The sequence below is a fragment of the Parasteatoda tepidariorum genome, chromosome 6 (assembly GCF_982258835.1).
Source record: "Parasteatoda tepidariorum strain Cologne lab strain chromosome 6, Ptep-v5.0, whole genome shotgun sequence".
Lineage (NCBI taxonomy): Eukaryota > Metazoa > Arthropoda > Arachnida > Araneae > Theridiidae > Parasteatoda > Parasteatoda tepidariorum.
In genome coordinates, this window is record NC_141760.1 from 67,010,403 (window position 1) to 67,032,541 (window position 22,139).

General features: G+C 30.4%; 1 protein-coding gene across 4 annotated transcripts in view; it reads right to left on the minus strand.

The window, feature by feature from the left end:
* Positions 1–9,418: 9,418 nt before the first annotated feature.
* The window catches only part of Gug (arginine-glutamic acid dipeptide repeats grunge), a 53,135-nt gene continuing 40,414 nt past the window's right edge, over positions 9,419–22,139 (minus strand). For 3 of the 4 annotated variants that reach the window (XM_043050550.3, XM_043050555.3, XM_043050561.3), the window contains exons 12-17: positions 21,906–22,053; positions 20,804–21,072; positions 18,971–19,634; positions 13,400–13,527; positions 13,073–13,141; positions 9,960–10,193 (exon numbers count right to left, since the gene is read on the minus strand). In XM_043050550.3, coding sequence (XP_042906484.1) covers positions 10,112–10,193; positions 13,073–13,141; positions 13,400–13,527; positions 18,971–19,634; positions 20,804–21,072; positions 21,906–22,053 — 1,360 coding nt within the window. In that variant the 3' untranslated portion in view covers positions 9,960–10,111. Of the gene's footprint in view, positions 10,194–13,072; positions 13,142–13,399; positions 13,528–18,970; positions 19,635–20,803; positions 21,073–21,905; positions 22,054–22,139 lie in introns of all 4 variants that reach the window. The other variant, XM_016063636.4, reaches the window with a different exon arrangement.

A 22,139-nucleotide genomic window follows, 5' to 3' on the forward strand; every position in this document is an offset into this window, starting at 1 on the left:
TACTTTGTCCACTTATATCTCTAAGTCTCATGATATACTTTGTGGAGCAAGAGTAGTAGTTCAATAATTTAAATAAAAAAAAAGTTAACAGTACTTATTACTGTTCGGATAGTCCAGTAGAATGATTAATGTTTCAGTTTGTTATCAGCTTTAACAAAAAATTTTTATATCGATTATTTTCATATTTAGTTGGATTTTGAAAAAGGTTTAGAATTTAACATGAAAATAAAAAGAGCAACTAAATTTTTTGTGGGGGTAAGGGGCAGAAAAGTCCGGACATCTCCCATTTTACTCTTCAGATATGCACTTATTGGATTGAGAAAACTGCTGTTGAAAGCAGAACTAGGTGAGTCATGACAACTAAGTCACTAGGGAGCTGTATGACGTCTAGGCCATTTCTGATTCTTATCTCGCAATTTAGTCCAATTATTTTGGTGGTTATCGGGCTGCGCATATTAAAGTTCCCTAAAATCTTACAAGTTTGTGTCCAAACCTTGTATGATCTCAGCTGTAAAAGTATTGGAACCTCAAAATTTTTGCTTTCGAATTCTAGGAAACTGCAAACTTAGCAGTTAGCACCGTATTGATTTAAAGCCTATCTTCACAATCGTTTTATATCACACTTCATTATCATCAACTCAATCTCTCCAAAAGTATTGGAACCACAGAATTATGTACTTTGATTTCTCGGAACACTGTAAATTTTACCTCGAATTAGTTTAATGTTTCTTCATTATGATCATCTTGTATCCTCACTTCTCCATCATCATCATCAATCTCAAATTTCTCACAGCATAGAGGATGAAAGTGATGAGCAAAGATCCTTTTCTTCATCCAACTCAGACACAGACTTTTGAATTTTATCTATAATTTAGTTTTCCATGTCACCTATGGATCAATTTGTATCCATTGGTAGGTTTGATTTCTGCCTCAATTTCAACTTCAAGTAAAAGTGAATCTTCCTACCATAAGTTTCTGTTTCAGTCCCGTAGTGAACTGATCGTTAAGATACAGTTCACAGCAGATCACCAAGTCAAGCATCACTGCAGTGATGCTTGACTGCCACCCGCACACTGACCGCAGCCATGTGCGGGTGGGTGACCACTTGGATCAGTCTGAGTAGGGATCGACTGTGTGCGGTATTGGTCCTCGTTAAACTGTTCTACCGTGAAGTGCTCGACTTCACGTACAGGTCGTTGGGCTACCGAAGTGGGGGTAACTTCCCCTCCGCAGAGGATCAAAATTGTGATGGCATGTCTTCGGGTCATCCTCAGGAATGTTTCCCAGACCGTCGCCAATAGCTCATTGTGCTACTCTATTATGAACTAGTTCTATTTTAATTGAATGCGCAGGATTTCAAACGCAAACTTAAAACACTATTTCCCGCAGTACAGGACGTGAGATTAACGGCCACTTCATTCTAAGTCTGTTTGTTCAATCCTCTACTGTCATTTATATTTCTTTCTTAATTTGAACAGAGGAAGGCAAGGTAACTTTATATCACCTTCCAAAAATTTATGATATCTGTGTTAAGACTAAGATTTGTGAAATACGGTTTATTTTAACAAACAATAACTTTTTCTCTCCTAATATATGATTAAAAACGCTATTAATTGATATTTGAAACAGAATGGCGGGATTCGAACCTAGTACCTTCTATGAAAGTGCAAGTTTGCTAATTTTTGATTTATTTAAAAAAAGTGACGTAGTTAAGTATTCGTCCAATTTCTGTGTGATGTGATTCTTCAGTTTTTGTAAGTCAGGTCCTTAAAGATTATCTTCTTCAGGTCAATATTTTTTTATTATTAATTTCAGAACCCCGTGATATGATTCAAAAGCTCCTTTGCCATTACTTACCGTACTCCCCCATTTAGCCGACCTACTAATGGAGCTAAGTAAATAGGCTAAGAAACTAAATAGCCGTTTTATTTTTTCATCAGGCTTTTTATTTCATATTTGGTTCAATAAGTACTTACATCTCAATCCCGTCGTTTCTAAAGATCTGATTTTTTAAAAATACTTCCGGTTTCTAATTATTAAAAGAAATATGCGGTCGGAAAGGCATAAGAATGTTCTAGCTGCAAAATAAAAGCATTCTTTTGGAAATATTTTAGTGAGACATGGACCTCCACACTTTGCACAGCGTGTGGTGGGCGATACCGGTCGGCTCCTGTGCATTGAGAGGATCAGTGCTACTCGCTTTTATCCTCTGTATTGTGAGTTAAAATGTGCAAAACGGTGATCTTGTGAATCTCAAAATTAAAATTTGTACATAAAATTAAAATGCAATGCTTTCAGGGCACTAGAGCAAATTTTGTAAGTTTGCAAAGGCAGAGGTTAATATGAAACACGGGTGCCCATCGTTCCAAAGGCTAATGAGGACACCCCCTTTGAATTTGAAAACTCTGCCACTCATTTCTTCAAACAACAAAAATGTATATAAATTTTTTATTTAACCCCTTCCTTCTCGCTCCCGTGAAAATGACGGGGTGAATTATCGCCCTATATTTCTCGCTCCCGTGATATTGACGGGCTGGAGGAGTGATCAGTAGTAACACGCCAACAAGAATAAAACTAATTCATTTCTTTTGCCCGGAAAACATTTTATTTCTCATTTTACACAAGATGGCAGTACCAGGATATTTTTAAGGTAATTGTAGATAGTTAGTTTATTTTAAACTAGATGTCTGCACTAATCAAATACAAAAAAAAGCTTTTATGACCGTTTTCTTGAAAACTAACGGATCGTTAAGGGGTTAAACAACTATTTTTTTAGTTGTATTTGATTGTCTTATCTTAATTAGATTCACCTTTAGAAATATTATATTTCGAAGACAAAGATAGCGATATAAACACTAAGTGGTGATGTTATTTTTAAAAATTAAATAAACTTAATGACTCATTTGATTCAGCCCAATGAGTTCAAATTTAATGAGATTTATTGCATTAATTTCAGCAAAGACGGTTCATTCCCATCGATAGTTCAAATTTAATCATATTTATTCAAATGGAACTAGATGTTTTTTGAATAGTAATATTTTATTTACAAAGATTACTTTGAAGTGCGCGGACAGAAATTTTAAGAATTTTATCTAAATACTTTTTTAAATTATACTCGGAAGTTCAGCTCACCAACCACTTCTCACTCATTTGTAATTGCTTCCTATTCATAATTTTTTTTTTAATCATTTCATTTTTTCCCCTACCATCATTAGATTCGTCTAATGCTTCTTTTCTAATTCAATAAATGGATTTTAAGATTGATTTAGTTAAACAAGATTAATAATAAATGAAACACCACCTTGTTGTAGCTTACTAGTTCAGGCATTACGAAGAAATCAAGAGCGCAAGTACAATTAAATTAGAAGCAGTAAGAACTTGTTGATAAATTTTAATACTGGCACATTCACTAAGTTCCCATTTAATTTCAGAAAAAAATCCTGGGCATTTCGGACAAATTTCAATTTATCCAGATCTGGTTGTCGTTGTTCATTTACGTCGTTCTAGAGCTGCACAATGGGCAACTGGCGATGGCCTGGGAAACATCCCCGAGAATGATCCGAAGACATCCCATCACAATTTCGATCCTCTGCACAGGGGATGGCACCCCCGCTTCGGCAGCCCAACTACCAATACCGCACACCCTCGGTCCCTAAGCAGACTGATCCAAGTGGTCATCCACCCGCACACTGACCGTAGCCAGTGATGCTTGACTTCGGCGATCTGCTGGGAACTGTGTCTTAACGATCAGTCCACTGTGGGACTTATCCAGATCTAATTTGATCGATCAATTTCTCCTCGAAAAACTTAGTTTTTTTCTTAGTTGCATTGCATGTCCAATATTATATTTTGTGAGCAAAAATAGAGTTAGGATGAAAACATGGAAAAGATTCACTAAAATGTGAAATTTTTACAACAAATAATTTTAATAGATGTTAAAATTAATTGAATAGAATTTCAATAATAGATTAGTGTTACTGACAATTTTTCAGAAAAAGTGCAGTAATTTTCCATGTATCTATAAAAAAAGAGCAACTTTTCCTGTTTTTTTAATTGTCAAAATAAAATTGTGTGACAATTCCTGGTTTTCCCGATTCATGGGAACATTGATTATACTTAACAAGGTTATGCAAGTTTCGATCTCGTTAATTTTTATTAGTCAAGGTGAAAATGATCACTATGTGCCAAAGAAGAAAATTAATAGTGGCAAGTAAAAAGTCTTTTTTTTGATATTTGTAAATTTCAGGACAATTAGTATAGTTGACAGTAATGCTAAATAGCAAGTTTTTACCAAGATTGAACTCTCAAATTTAAATCACACGTTCTTTATAAAATAAGCAAAAAACTAAAAAAAAAAATTAATTTTGCTAATATTAGGATGTTTTGAAATAATAATTTGAGTAATCAGCCTAATTGGCAGCATTGCTTAATAATAATTTTTTCCCCTTCAAGATGAAATTCTTGAATTTGGTCCACGTGCTCTTTATAAGATAAGATAAAAAAAAAAAAAAAAAAAAAACTAGAAGAAATACATTTTAGTATTTTAAATTAATCAGGGTAATTAACCTGCTTGACAGTAATGCTAAATAGCATGTTCCGATAAATTAACATATGTTGCAGGCAAAGAACAGTTTGGAATTGCAAAGCGGTGAGTTCGTATAGGCAGACCAGCTGGTTTTAAGTCAAGATGGAAATAACCACTATGTGCAAATGGAGAAAATTAATATTGGCACATAAGAAAAGCTAGGTAATGATTTTGGGGAAGTGATGATAGGCTGAAAATTAAGAAATGGAGGACTAAGGAAAAAAAATAGTGTAAGAAAAATTGGACAACTATAACCCCCAGGATATTTCCCAAAGAGACAGATCATTGTTGTAAAATATTTTATTCTACATTTAAAAATCTACATAATCTTTCATAAATAAAAACTTTAGTTTGACTGCAAATATTTGGTAAATATTTCAAAAAAGTCTATAAGCTGTACTTATTAAATGCACAAAGTTATGAAAAAAGATCAAGCTATACACAACACGATACTATCTTTTGTTTCTAACAATCATATTCATATATACAGTTTATACAAACATTTATTTTAATTGATTACATATTTACATTAATTTCGTGCTGAAATATAAAAATACAGAATTGCAACCATTTTAAAGTACATATATATTATTATAATAATTTTTTTGCCATTAAAATGAATATAAACTATGATTGACTCTCAATGGACTTCCTTGTTAACTATACATTATTTTCATTAGAATTAACAGAAATATATTTTTAAATAATTTTCAGGCATCTTAAATAGACAAAAATTTTTTTTTTTTTTTTTAGAAAAAGGCACAAAAACAATTATTTTTAGTAAAAAGAAAAAAAAAATCTAATAAGGTAAGGACAAAAAAAAAATCTTTATTAACGAATAATAATGTAAATCTCTCACAGAGGAATCGGTCATTCAAAAAAGAAAAAAAAAACATTTTTTTCAAATACAAAAAAAATAATCTTGGTAAAAAAAAAAGCCATTGTAACAGTTGGGCTGAAAAGTTCGTAGGCTGACACAAAGATGGGGCTGCTATTATTAAAAACATATGATTTTTAGTTAGTTCTAGCCTTCGAAAGACACATGTATAAATTTGACAGCTGCCGGACTAAAAGTTTGTGAGATATAGTATTTTTAGTGAAGCAACTTTTGTTAGTTTAAAAACAATGGATAAAACGGAATTTCGCGTGTTTATAAAGCATTGCTTTCCAGCGAAAAAAAATTACTCATGACGCCAAGGCTAGGCTCGAGAAACATTATTCGAACTCTGTACCAGGAAAATCAACCATTGAGAAGTGGTTTGCTAAGTTTAAACGAGGCGAAATGAACTCCGACGAAGATGCGCACCGTGAACGCCCCAAAGAGGCTGTTAGCGACGAAAATATTAAAAAAGTTCACAAAATAATTTTAGATTACCGTAAAATGAAGTTGATCAAAATATCTGAGACTCTAAAGATATCAAAGGAAAGTGTTAAGACATATCGTGAATGAATATTTGGGTATGAGAAAGCTCTAGGCAAATTGGGTGCCACACGAGCTCACAATTGACCAAAAACAACAACGAATTAATGAGTCTGAGCTGTGTTTGAAGCTGTTTAATCGTAATAAATCTGAATTTATGTGTCGATAAATGACAATGGGTGAAACATGGCTCCATAATTTCATACCGGAGTCTAATCAATCGTCAGCGAGTGAACTGCACGAGAAGAACCAACTCTAAAGCTTGGAAAGATGCAAAAGTCAGCAGGCAAAGATATGGCATCAGTATTTTGGAATGCTCATGGTTTAATATTCATTGACTATCTTGAAAAAGGAACAACCGTCAACATTGACTATTACATAGCGTTATTGGACCGTTTGAACTACGAAATCGCAGAAAAACGGCCCCATTTGAAGAAGAAGAAAGTGCTGTTTCATCAAGACAATGCACCATGTCACAAGTCAATGAAAACGATGGCAAAATTATATAAATTGGTCTTCGAATTGCTTCCGCATCCACGGTATTCTCCAGATCTGGTCCCCAGCGACTTTTTCCTGTTCTGAGACCTCAAGAGAATGTTCGCTGGAAAAAAATTTAGCGCCGATAAACAAGTAGTTACCGAAACTAAGCCCTATTTTGAGGCTAAAGACAAATCGTACTATAAAAATGGTATCGAAAAATTATATGACAGCTATAATCATTGTATCGCCCTTGAAGGAAACTATATTGAAAAATAAAATGAAATTTTATCACAATTTTTTTTTCTACGTTAGCCTACGAACTTTTCAGCCCACCTGTTATGATTGATTGATCAGCTTCGCTCACTTTTTTATTTTTAGCTATTACCAACATACCTATCGAAATAAAGCTGTCATACCTGGCGGATATTAAACACAATTTTTAACTGTCTTGTTAAATTGTTATACATGTTTATTTTAGGTATATCAATTATCCCATTATGTTTTTTTGCATAAAACTTTTCATTTGCTCATATTAACTAAATATGTATATATCGATATTAAAGTATCGGTTACACCATTCCTTATAAGTCTTATTTCTGTTTTTTCTTGTTCTATTGACTCCGAGGACATTTGAAAACTTTAAAAAGATGGAGAGAAACAGTGTTCAGTAGATGACTTATTGAGTTTTGATATTTCATTCCAAATTTAGAGCAGTTCCACCCGGCCTGTGTAGGGGCCAGGGAACTCACCTTGCATCAGAAAGGTTCTGGGATTGAATCCCGGGCAAAGCATGGATGTTTTTTTTAATTATCTGTTCTATCTGTCCTTACTGTGGGAGCAATGTTGGCCTGCCTAATATAATGCCCTAGAAAAAGTGGCCAACAAATTTGCCCTTCAGATGCCTGTATGATGTAGGCATTCCCCAAGTGAGCATTGAAAAAAAAAATTTAAGAGTAGTTTACTTTGATAAAATTTTGACAGATATTTGCAAAAAAATTAGTTTTTAAAGTATCTTAATTGAAGCAAAAGAATGTTAAAGAATCTATATATATAAATTCTTCATAGATTACAAAAACTGGAATTTATCATGAGACAATGATTTAATTCAATTACTCATCAGAAGTGCAGTATACAATAAAATATTTTGCAAAAAAGGATTTTTAAAAATCATTTAATTAAAGGAGTATAAAAAGAGAAAGTTTTAAATATAAAAATTTCAGCAAATACATTAGAGAAAAAAATGTCAAATAATGACAAAAATAATGCATCTTATTGTACTGGTTTTTAAAGTACTTTATAAGAATTTAAAGTTTAGAATGCAACAAAAATATTAAAATTTTAAAGCAAAATTATTATTTCTTCAGCCTGCATCTTAATATAAAAATAATCTGGTAAACTTATGAAAACAGAAGGGAAAACAAAACTAGCGAAGTTGTTGAAGTTTCAAAAATCAAAATTAAGCATATAGCTCGCAATATTAAACCTTACAATTTAATTATATGATTTAAAATTATTACTTTTCACAAATTTGGAATAAGTTTTATATTCTACCACAGTTATGTAAATACTTAAGATTTTTGATCAGAAAACGTGTAAAAATCTGAAGAACGAAATTACAGCTAAGTTTTAAGTTTAAATAATTATTACAATTCTAAAATTTACTTCAAACACATTCTAAGAAATTTTTACCATAGCCTTCATGTCCATTAAAAATTTTAGTCAACAAAATGTTTATCTTACACTGAACCAGATAGTAAATCTTAATCAGTAACAGTAGAAAGTTAAAACACAATTTAAATATTTTTAAAAAATAAAAATCAACATTCTTGTCACACAATTTTTTAATTAGTAAAACAATTTAAAAAATGCGACAAAGCTAAAAATTTGATTTCTTATTTTGAAGCTATATTTAATACTGTTATGAACATTTAGAGGCAATCATTTTTCATAAATACTTTTTCACACAATTGAATGACAAGTTCTCGAAGAATTAAAAAAAATATAATAGATTGCTAAAACATGTTACTTTTTGACAAGAATAGCTCCAATATAGACTTAGACAAAATCAAAAAGAGTTTTCTTTTTTATTGTATTTAGCTTTGAGCCTTTATTTTTCTTAATCTAATAAAAAAACACGTTTTCATGTGTTAACAGATAAATTATGAATGAATTTGAGAAAGTTACATTTAAATAATTAGGGGTTGAAGAAATTATTCAGCAAAATTAATAATTAACAAAATATTGGAACTGAAAAATAAATATAAAATTAATTTACATACATTTATATACAATTGCAAAATATCACTATAATACAAACATAATCCAACTATATCATGTTTTAAATCATTTTTATAGCATAACTTGGTTAAACAGGAAACTATTACATCCATTTTAGATAATGTTGCTAATTAAACATAAATACTATGATCATTGTCTTGTACATTGCAAAAGTTTGTTTTTTTAATTTACTTACTCTAATATTATTAATAAATAAATTAATAATTATTATTATGCAGTGTCATGCTTTGGATTTATCTGGTGTCCTTTAAAAAATACATAATTTAAAAATTTAATAGAAAAAAGAAGAAGATATAAATGCATGGTTAGCTGGATCTGCTAAGGAAACCAGGTGTAATTTATTCTCATAACATTTAAAGTTAGCAATTAAATTTGTGAACAGATGACATTGTTAAATAAAAAAAGAGAAAAAAAAAGCTATAAAACAATGTTTTCTGCATTAGGTTCTAGTCTTACTTCAGTCCATAGACTGCACCAAATAGTTACAAATTAGTCATCATTTTAAACATTGTCTTGTTTTTTTCAGTTAACACCATTATTTGTTGATGTTTAAACAGGATGAAAACAACTAATTTTAAAACATGTTGAGCATACATTTTTGCTCTTCTAAACAGAATACATCAGATCATACAAAATTGATTTCTGATAATATTGGTCTTTTAAAAACATCCAGCTTTAGAAAAAAAAGAAAATAAACTAATTTGATGTCTTTACTATTTTTTGGTCTTAATATAGTTATACCATCAAGTGCATTGAAAATATTAAAAGCTACAGGGCATATAAAATACTCTAAAAAAGAGTTTAGAGCTAAGATGATTATTAAAATTATTTCCATATAAAATATTTGAATACGCAAATTAAAAAAAGATATGTATCTTTGTACTAGAGGGCTTTTATAACCACATTCATCAATTTAGAATAAACAATTTTGCAGAATAATCACCATGGAATATTTGAAACTGATACAGAGATTTTAATAGAAAAACAAAGCAACATAAATACTGACTGTTAGCAAAGGAGATAAAATGGAGAATAATATTTAATTGTCATATGCCAAAAACTGAATACTAGTATATGCTGCAAGTTAACTAGAATTTAAGTTTTAACTGGTAATAAAAATACTTTTCTCCATCTTAAGCCTATATTACATTAGTATTGTTAAATAACAAGAAATAATTAAAACCAACAATAAAAATACTGAATTTCAACTAGATTAGCTTATATGTCATATCTACAAACACAGATTTTCAATAAATATATATATGTATATAAATTTTCTTCTAAAGAGAAGAAAAATGTCACTATTATATACAACCAAATATTTATGTTCAATTCATTGGGGGCCTTCCACCTCGAGCAGCTTCTTCCAACGTTCTTAATTTTATCTCTCTTTCTCGTTGCTGCTGTTGTCTGTAAACAAGCATTTAGAATTATCAAATTCATAAAAATAACAATTTAATTAATGAATTTCCTTTCCTTTAAATCTGGAAAAAATAAATGATAAAGAATGTAAACAATTAAAGCATGTTACAGGGTGCGTAGCCAAATCTTTCAACAAAAAATAAGCACCTTTAATAAAAGTACTTTTTACACCAGAAAATAAGTACTTTTTAATCACTCAAAAAAAAAAAAAAAAATTTAAAGCACTACGTTAACATTAACAAAATGCAAATTACTTTCCAAAGACTTTACATGATCATGACTAACTAACTAGTTTCTGACAAAGAACTCTTTTCTTGATATTAGCCATTATAAAATGATTAAGAGATTTTCGGTTCAATATCTGAAGGTGGAAAAAGAAGCCCGAAATTGAGAATGCGGCAGAGTTGCACATGAGAATGCAATAATCTCACCGAACCCAGCTCAGTAGGTGCATATGTAGAATGGCAAGATTTCATCAAACATGTAAAATGATTGGGGTTGAATGAATTGTGAACAATGTGAAAAGTACACTTTTGCATAATACGTGGCGAAAATCGAAATGGTAAAGAAAAAAAATCTATGTTCGAAAAGGGAAAATTAAGCAATTTTTTAAAACACCCAATGAAAAAAAGCACCTTTAGGGGCTTTTAAAAAATGAAAATAAGCACCTTTAAGAACTTTTTAAAAAATGCTACGCACCATGTGTTAGTTATAAGATTAATAAGCTAAAGCTCAGGGCTGCCACTGGGGTAAGACTCTAAAAACAGTCGATTTGGCTGCTTCAGATATTAAAAAGCCTCCAGCCTTAATCTATTTTTACAATACTTATACTATTATAATATAAAATAATCCAAATACATATATTTTTCTGATAGATGCTTACACTTCGAAAAATTAATGTAATAATAATCTTATTCAAAATATACAAAAGCATTAAACTCAATCCGTTAAAGATGTATAGAGACATGTTATGTGGATGTTTTCAGAAATTCTCATAAAATAAAATAACATTTACAAAGAAAAATTTTACATGGTAAGTTTAATGAAATCAAAAAATTAGTTGTAAATACAATTAAAATACCGAACTCAATAATTTTAAACACAGACAAAATTTTATGAATTCTGTTTAGCTCACCAATGCAAAAATAATAACTAAATGTTGAATTTGGAAATTTGTCGAGAATGATAAAGTCAATAAATGAGTTAAGTCGCATGAAAAAAAAAAAAAGAAAAAAAAAAAAAAAAGAAATGAGTATACTAAAACTATTAAAAATTATATATCATTACATAACATCATTTTTTAATATTTTTAAGAATATTTATTTCTATTTTAACTCAAGAGTTGCACTAATTTTTTTTTATTCATATTCACGTTTTTCATCGCAAAAGATTTTTTTTATTAAAATTTGCTGCTTCACCCCCCCATTTTCAATTAAACATCTTTCATGCGCATCTAACAGATTCTTTTCAACCTCCTTCCATGAATTATTTCAAATCTGTTCTTCTGTACAGTGCCCAAAATAAAAAGGATATTATAATCTAATGTCCTGATTATCAAAAAGTAAGTACCTTTGTTGAATGATAAAAAGGTAATCTTGAACGTGGTCATTAATTTGCGCAAAATTTTAATTAAATTATATAAATGGACAATAAAATGTACTATTTCTGAATAAACTTAATATTTTTTTTGACAGATAGATATTTTTGATCATCGATATGTAGTCACAATTTGAAAAATATGGTCTCAAAAGTTTAGGGTAGGGAGAGGTTCCAAACGTTTCTGCCTTTTCATGTTATTTTCACTTTTTGCATGTTTAGTCGGAAAGTTTTACAGCCATTTGTAACTTAACTATAAAAAAATTCCCTTATTCAGACATAATTTCCTGAAAAAAATATTTATTTATTTTTTATTATTTAACATAATAAAGATCAAAATTTTTTTAACGAAATCAATTGAAAAATTCAAGTTGTAAAATCTCAAAAAGGCCATATTTTAAAAACTCTATTTCTCCAGAATTTTTGGGCCAATTTAGTTCAAATTTCGTATTTTGTCATTTAAAATTAATTTTTGAATAAACTTTGTAATTGTGTACAAAATTCTTTCGATTCGCTTAAAAAAATATCAAAGATATGGCCAAATATGTCAAATTAACTTCAAGGGATTTGAATTTTTGACTGCTCTATTGCCTAAACTTTTGGGAACTGATTGCTGTTACCCCTCATATTTAAAATTCAATTACATCACAAAAATAAGTATGTTTATTCAGAGAAAGCACGTTTTTGTGTTTGAATCTGTAACTTAACAAATAGTTAGCAATAATTAATTAGCATATTTGAGATCACGCCTCTGGGCTTGGTTTGTGCTATTTTATAGTACCTAATCGGTGCAAAAATGTTGTCTTTTTTTCGCAATTGACTGCTATACATTTTTTAACTATATTTCAGCAAAAATAATCGCCTTAGTCTCATTCCCTTTAAAATAGCGGTTGCAGTTGCCTTTTAAGTCTCCATTGGCAGCCCAGATAACTTTGTTAAAAAAAAAAAAAAAAAAAAAAAAAGGAATTTATCTCGGATATTTTAAATTTCCAAATCGCTGCTTTCAAATTGCTTAAATTTAAGATTTTATTTGCATATTTTTTGTATATACTGTGTAAATGATAATTTTTTTTTTATTATTTTGCTAAAGTTTAATGATTTAAAGCAAAAATTTCATTCCTGATTAAAACAGAAAAAAGTCACAGAACATGATTTTAGTATGGAACGGTTATGCTATTTTACTCTATTATTCACTAATATTCAAATTTTTATACAATGAGAAACACAATAAATAAATGCATAGAGACTTTAATTCACATTTCTATAATTACCTAAGAAATTCATCATGTTGAGAAATAAAGGAGGATGGATGAGGCATGGGACCTCTCATTTGTTCATACCTTTTTCAATATTAATAATATAAAAAATCAATATATGATTATTTTTGGTGCAACTTTATGTTTAAATGTAAGAACAATACCCTTACTTAACTTAAAAATAAATACCTAAACATGATTTCAAATTGAGATTGCAGCTAATTGCTGCTTTATTTTTAACATAAACCAGATTTTGTTTCTTCATCATAATAAAAAAATAAAACATATATAGATAGGCATTATTAAAACATATATAGATTAAATTCATATTTTTATAATTACCTAAGAAATTCTTCATGTGGTGAAATAAGAGAGGATGGATGAGCCATGGGACCTCCCATATGTGCATACCTTTCTCTTTCCATTAAAATTTGTCGTTGCATTTGTTCTTGGTGTAACTGGGCAGTGAGCTAGTGTAAATACACATATTATTAATGCAAAGAATAATAATAAAGAGTGATCCAGTCTAGTAGTTACGAACTTGGAGGGGTGGTAGGGCATATCATAAGAAAAAGAGAATCGCATAGCAGCCCATTACCGGAAATGTTCACCACACACAACTAGAGACGCCTCCCAATTATGTACTTTTTGTTCATACAGATTTGAAAGGGAACATTAATTTATTTTTATGTAAACATTAACTTTTTCTAGAAATTATTGACAAATTGCATACATAAGACCCAGGAACAGGTGCTTTATTGTAATTTAATGATTTGACTAACCAGAAATGCTTGCTAAATTGGTCACCAAATCATTAATTACGATAAAGGTATCTGGGTCCATTTAAATGTAATAACTATTAGGAAATGCAAATTTAGTATAAAAGTAAGACTTTAGATACCTTTTAGTGACAAAATTACAGTTAAAAACTTTTAGTGACAATTACCCCTTGAAATGTACACAAACAGTTCAGAAAGTGCAGGTACTTTTAGTGACAAAAGATAACATTTCTGGATATGGGTTGTTAAGTGATTTTTAATCTGTATAACATGCTTTACCTTCCTTTAAGGTTTGTAAGTGCTGTACCGAATTAAGCTGTATAAAACATTATGTTGCAGAAAAATTTAATAAGAGATAAAATCATTGTGTTGATTTGTAAGAAATGAGTTTATTTCCAAAAATTTGAGAAATACTAATTCTTCTCCCTTTATTATAATAACCTATTAAATTCCTGATTAAATAAACATTCTTTGTTAATGACTAAAATATGTTTAATATATCGATGCATATAACTGTCATAGTAAAAACAGTTAAGAGGGTATTCCTTTAAAATAAAAAGTTACCATTTTAAAAATTGATGCACATTCATTTAAAATTTTAAAATGGTAAGTGAAGCATAGTTAAAGTATGATTAAACTAATGTACTTTTTAACTCGACTATAAGACAATGGAATAATCATTTTTTGTTCAAATAACTTGAAAAAAGGAAAATTAGTAATAAATCAAAGAAATCATAAATAAAAATATTGGTTTAAAAAAAAAAGAGCCATACTCATTACTTGATTCATAAGTGTTCTACTTAAAATGTTTTCAAATTAAGGCTTACAAGATTATTTTTAAAATGGCGCAAGCATGTAAAATTTTAAACAAAAATGGTTCTATCTGAAAACAATTAATTATTTAAAACATGTGAGGGGAAGGCATGTTTTATTCTTACAAATAATTTTTAAGGAAAAATTATTTATTTAATAATTATGTAATTAATAAACTCCTAAAATAATATTCCGCAAACTTAACATTTATGCTTTAACAGCATATTATTATAATTAAAAACAATTCTATCCAATTCCAATCTTTAAAATTATTTTATGAATGAAATTAGACTAAACACAAATTTGTCTCCATGTCAATATCTAAATGATAAAAATTTGACATTAGTGCATCGCAATAAGTAATTGATTATCAAGCAAATACAAGCATTTGGTAAATTATGGAGCAATTACAGGGTTCCCACTCTATGATGAGATTGAAATTCAAGGACTTTCCAGGACTTTTCAAGGACCTCAACAAAATTTTCAAGGACCTTAATCTAAGACCAATTTCAAAAATTATTCTCTTCTATTTTACTAGAAGCAACAATGCTTGTTGTGGCAATAATTAATTTCAAATATAATACCTAAATGCTTTGCCTATATAGAGAGAAGAAAGTATATGTATTATGGACTAAAATTTATATTTTTCAGGGATGAGATTAGCCAAAAGGCAAAAAAGCTGAATTTCCACGATCATAAATTTTACGCAAGCGCAACCCTTTGATAATAAATTCCAGACAGTTTAAGGTAATAAATAATGTGTTGACATACAATTTTGTACTAATCTATTATTATATAAATGATTACATTGCTACTTAACATTTAGTGAAAATAAAAATTACCAATTGAAAAAATAAAGCTGGAAATTATAATTTTCCTCAGTTCACATAAGAGACAATTAATACTTGAAAAACTACCTGGTTTAGCAAATTAAAACTACTGAGAATATACATTAATATTTCATTTCTTTTAATAAATACTGTTATGTGTTTTATAGCAAATATATCAGTAATATTACTTTTTAAATTATATTGGGAAAAAAAACTTTAACAATGGACAGAATCATTATGTTAATATTATAGTCTAATCTAACTAGAGCCCTTTGAAACATATCAATAACAGTGAAGTAGAAATATATAGTAACTCCTTAGCATACAAAAATTGCTATTTTAGTTTGAAAAATTACATGACAATCAGTAACTATTTAGATAATTGTTTTTTATTTGATAAGAATTTTGCCTTTTATAGCATAAATAACAGCAATTATAAATAAAATTTTGATGATGAGTTAATTAACTCTTTTTCCAAAAAAAAAAAAATTAAATTAAATCCCTTTTTAAGTGATTGCTTTTGTTTGCTATATCTTTTATGTTTGCTATATTTAGTCGTTAGTCCATCTTCAAACATCTCGTGACAAATCCTATTTTTTCTTCTTTGCAAGCACAGAATGTAAGTTTTGAATATATTCCCTTCCAGTTTCTCTGATGTTGTAACACTTACATATACTAATAATCGTCGTTAGAAAAACAGTCACCTTTATAGTAACTAATTTAAAAAAATAATTTACTTCTTACAAGAATCGCGATAGTTGATTTTAAAATAGCGTGAATATGAATAACAATTATGGATTTTGAAATCACATGAATATGAAACTAGATATACGATTTTGAAAATGAGGAAATACAAACTGGGATATAGAATTTTTAAAATGCGTAAATACAAATCACGATTCATTCTTTTTAGATTGCGTAAATACGAATCATGATGCGTAATTTTTAGATTGCATAAATAAGAGTTATGATGCATAATTTTCAGAATGCGAATCCCAATGCCTTATTTTAAAATCATGTATAAATACGAAAATCAATGTTTGATATTATAAACCGCATGAGCAAATCAAGACATTAATTTTAAACTTGCGTGAATACGAATCGCTATATAGGTTTTTAAAAAGGCGTAAATACGAATCACAATATCGGATTTTTAAATCTCGTAAATAAGAATCGCAACATACAATATTCAAATCGCGTGAATAAGAATCGTAACACGCAAATATGAAAAGCTATGTTTGATATTAAAATCGTGTGAATAAGAATGGAGATATTAGCAGATTCCAGCTTTGGGACCTCTAAAAGGCTTGTCAGAAGCAGCGTCGCTTGTACTACAAAAATCGGATCTATCGGGAGGGCGGGTAAAAAATTCGGAAAATCTTATCAGCTGCTGTAGTAAAAGGGGAGAAAATAGCTATAATAAGTAAAAATGAGAAAGGATTGCTAGCTATGTAGTTTGAATTTTCTGTTTCTCTTTGAAAATCGGTGAATTTTCTGAAAAAGCGGAATACTTATAAAAAAAGTGAAATTTTTAGAAAAATCTGAATTTTTGATAAAAAAAAAAACTGAAATTCAAGAGATAAAAGTGAAAAAAGCGGAAATCCGCTAAAAAGCGGAAAAATCTCATCCCTGATTTTTTTAAAAACAACCCTACTGGTTTTACATATTAATTCACAAAATCATTTTCAGCACAATCTATAACTAATGGTAATGAGGTGTTAATGGTGAAATCCTTTAATCCTGTGTATTTCCATGTGAAGGCTGCATGAAAGACAGAGTTAAATCTTAGGTATTCCATATTCCGTGACTATTCCATAACCCCCTCCTCTCCTCTATTAAGCATAGTTTCTGAAATTATTCATCCATAATTTACACAACCTTCTCTAAATGTTATGCAGCAACAATTCTTTCTGAAAATAAAAATTAGAAGGAACATATCCCATTTTCACCATGGTTAAAAGCATTATTCGTTATGTGTAATCCACAACTGCCAATGAATATGAGCTGGTGGGAATATTTCTCTTTTAATTCACACTGAAGCTTCTAATAGAATTTCCAAGTGACATAGGGTCCATCCATGGATAATTGAAGTATTTTAGAGAGCTTTTAACCATCATCCATGCATTTGTAAAGAGAGGACAAAATATTTTCTGCAGTTCCATGACCTATAAATTGGGAGGTAAGATACTTAGTGCAAACTTTATTATCAATTCCTTACCATAATGTCCATCTGCTTAGATTGTAGAGACTGACTTAACGTCTCATCAAAGAGTACAGTGTAGCAATCAACATTCTTCAGCTCATTTATAAGAATCCCTTTGAAGTATAGTGCCAATCCAAAGGAGCCCAAATAGGCTCACTTTGTGGCACTACAAAAAAATTGTCTCGCTATACAGCTATCAGCAAACATTTTGGAGAACAATTTACTAATCCCTTCACAGGAGTTACATGAATAATTACTAGTGATGCACTTCAGACTCCAGAGAATTTCAGCATCAAGCACATTCCTTTTGACCAGATAAGAAGACAATGTTACCTCGGCCACTAAAGTTTCTGTTTCACATGGGGCACACGATGTCGAAGGAGTATTTACACCAGATGAATTAGATGTTGATGTCTTTGGAAAAAGAGAACTCAGGGCATGAGACTGCTTTTTTGTCTTACCTTTCTTTGATGTGTGATTTCAGAGCAGATTCTTTCATTTTCGCGATATCGATCTCCTTCATGCATAATCGGCACTTGGCTCTGAACTTCTTTTCGGGCATCGATAAAATCCATTCTTTATAAGCTTGATTATCCATCCATTGGGGATTAAAATAGCACTTCCCAGGCATAACTAGTCTAAACTACATAACACAAATACGAAGCCGTGCCTTTGCGAATACGATTTACAATAAAGTTTTGAAATGACGCAAACGTAAGGACAAGTGCGGATGGTAAAACGGCAAATTTATTGAAAACTACAAGGTACATATTGTTACGAAATTCGAGAGTATCCCAGTTTCGTTAAGAAAAAAGAAGATCTAAGCATATGTGACAGAAGATGAAGTGGAGTCTCGCCCCGAACGCATTGATTGTCTGCTGTGCTCCGCGTGCTTGGCAGACACCAAGACGCTAGGCCCGGTTAGAAACGGTGGCGTTAAAAACCAGGTGAGAGAGTTCGGGAACAAAACAGAAAGAACGAGAAAGATCCGCGGGTGTTTTATAAAAAGGGCCGCCAGCAGTATTGGACAAATTCAAGGACCTATCAAGTTTTTCAAGGACCTAAGACGTTTTTCAAGGACCTAAATTTAGCAAAAAAAAATTCAAGGACTTTCAAGGACTCTCAAGGACCGTGGGAACCCTGAATTAATACCAGACTGACATGTAATTCGATCAATTTCTAATAATATTTACATGCAATGGCTAACTTTTAAATAATTTTAGCAAACTTTTAACAGCTGAATAAAAAGTCTTCGAAACCTTAATCATGTATAGCTGGATTTAATTACCTGATGAGCAAACTGTTCATCATATGGGGGTCGTAACATTCCTGCTGAGGCAGCAGGATGAAGAAGCTCTGCACGGGGAATTAAACCAGGTCTCTGTGCCCCAGCTGGATAGCCTGATGGTGGTAAAAGTGGATGTGATCCTGAAGATGGATGAACACCCGGTTCCATTCCTGGGTGAGGAGGCACACCCATTGCTGCAGCTGCCGCAGCAGCCGCTGAAACGGCATCATGGGGATGTAGGTGTAAATGAGTATGAGCATGAGCATGGGTATGAGCATGAGTATGAAGTTCAGGTGCCAAACCAGCCATTTGTAAACGCAATAAAGGATCAGCTCCTAGCATGAGCCGTTCAGAATGAGCTCGTTCCGCATTAATGCGTTCTATGGCTGCAGCTTCAGAAACAGGTACATTTTGAGGAATGCCCAGTCGTTCTCTCTCTGCGGGTGTATACAGACCAAAAGGCCCATGATTCATACCAGCATGAGCTTGAGCAAGACCAACAGCCGGTCCTCCTTGAAGACCACCATACCTGCGTTGAAGCTCCATCCAATGTGGATCATAACTTCCAGGTGGAAGACGAGCCTTCATTTCATATTCAGCTTTTATTTTATCATGAAGATCCCGTTCACGCTTCTCTCTTTCCATTTCAATTTCAAGTCTATAACTACAATAAACAATATTCAAATTATAACAACCTGGTGTTAATTTCTATCTTAATGTTGCTTAATATAGATTTTTATGAAAAGTAAAAAACCATTCAACAGAATTATTACTTAAACTTGTATCTTTCATAAAAGAACGATTATATCTGTTCATCTTTATTTTTAATATAATCAGCTCAAGGAGTAAAAGTACCATAATACTGGTACAAAATAGTACTTAAATCGAAATGTAAAAATGATGTTAAGGGTGCAATATAAAATTTCAAAGTATTTAATACAATTCAACTAGATTAAAAAAAAAAGTTAATAAGAAATGTAAATGTTTATGTTACCATTAATGTATAATTGAGTTGTTTCAAATTTTACTTAGTTAATACATTAAATAATTGACCAAGCCAGACTATCATAAATTATGAACTTCCTATATTTAACAGACATTCACTAAAGTAACTAGTTCATCTATAAATGAACTAATGATACTCAGATTAGGTGCAAATTAAGCTGTTTGACTGAAGCATAAAGCAAACAAAATGTTGTTTATGCTGAAACAGACTATCATTAATTTTTGACTGTTTACAGGCATAATTGCAAAACAAGGGTGAAATCAAGTAAAAGTTCTAAACCGAATTGATACAGTGATTTGCATAAGTAATGATTTATTTTTTAATCCTGCTTTCACACTGTATCACCCTAAAGCACAAATAATTACACTTTGCTAAAACTATGCTCTCCATGGGAACATGTTCAAAAATCTGAATATTTCGAGTTAGATAAGCTTGAATCATCAGGATTTTATTGTAGCTAAATCATAGAATACAAGAAAATTAAAAAAAAAAAAAAAAGTAATAATTCATCCTTACTAATAATTAGAACATACAAGGTGTTTAAAAATAAAGAAATAAAAAAAAATGATAAGTGCCTAATCTTTGAAAAGTAATGGTGCATAAAGATGAATGCATGTTTTAGACAGTCAAAGTACATATAAAATACCTATAAATATATACATTTTTTTCAAGTAGTTCATGAATTATACTTTTATAAGAGACTTTAAAACAGTGCTAATGATACTCAAGAAATCAATGAAACACGAGATTTCCAAACAACTTGAGAAATTTAATGAAGAGCTATTAAACTGTAAATATATAAAGTGAATTGCATTTCATGCACTTACCTTTCCCTAGCTGCAGCTCCATACATTCCAGAAGATAATTGATAGTGTAATATGGGGTCAATTCCATGAGGCAAAACACCTATGGGTTGACCTGGGCGAGCATATCCAGGTGGAAAGGCAGAAGCGTGAGGGCGGGCATACTCACTAAGCTGTCTGAGAGCAGGCGTATCTGGCCCACTTCTAGAAGATTGTCTGTCAAAAGGACTGAGATGATGGCCATCTGCCTGAGAGCTAGATCCTGATTTATTATCAGGTGTAGAACCCAGTCGCTATGAAAAATAAACACGGAATGAATTAGAGATATTATACCTGATATAAATTCAATCAAGTAGTAAGTATTTTGAGACAACATTTTACAGTACAGTTCACCTACATAAAGAAAACAAGTTAATGTCAAATCATGGTATGAGTCTATTGGTAAAAATATGAAGAAATGGGTTTAAGAAAGTTGAAAGTAGGAAGGTGAAAATTTTTTTAACAGTGACATCCAAATGTTGGAAACTATATGTATTATATTTAAATTCAATGAAAAAAAAGTGTGCGTCTAATAACTTTATATGAAAAGGAATTAAATGCTTCCTCAGTTCAAAGAAAGTTAATGTGAAAACATTTTTTTTATAAGAAAATCAAAGATATGCTAATTTGGGTAATAACAAACTATGCCTTACATAAGATTTAAATAAATTATTCACTTATGAAGATTATACCCCAATAAAAAAATTTACCTTAGTAAAATCAAATTAAAATAGTTTATATTCATGGTATATGGTTCTTAATGGCAAGTATATAATTCTTCAATAATTATATAAGAGAATATATTTATCAGAATTATTATAAGAAAGTAAAATATATTTATCATTGATAGTACTTGGATATCATTTATTAACATTTAGTATCCGGCTGAAATCTATTTTGATAATATAATAACCATTTAGATGGATAAAAAATAATGAAAAAAAAAATCAATTTAAAAAAAATCTTAGTTTACCAAATAAATTTTAATAAATCAACTCTGAATATGTCATTGAATAAAATCAAAAACTTTATCTTCCATCTAGGAAGTTATTCACAATTATTTGAAAATTTAAAGAAAAAATCTTACAGCTTTTGTCTCTTCTCTTTCTTTTTCTGCTGCTTTTCTGGCTTTAGCTTCTCTCGTTCGAGCAAGCTTAGAATCAGGTACCGGTTTGAAAGTGAGATCTGTTCTTGCACAAGAATTGAATTCACCTCTATTCCAATGCCTCAAAAAACTGAAATTTAGAAAGTACATTTATCAGAATTTATTCTAGATCTTAAAAAGGACAAATGTTAGAAAATAAAAAGCGTGATATATTCC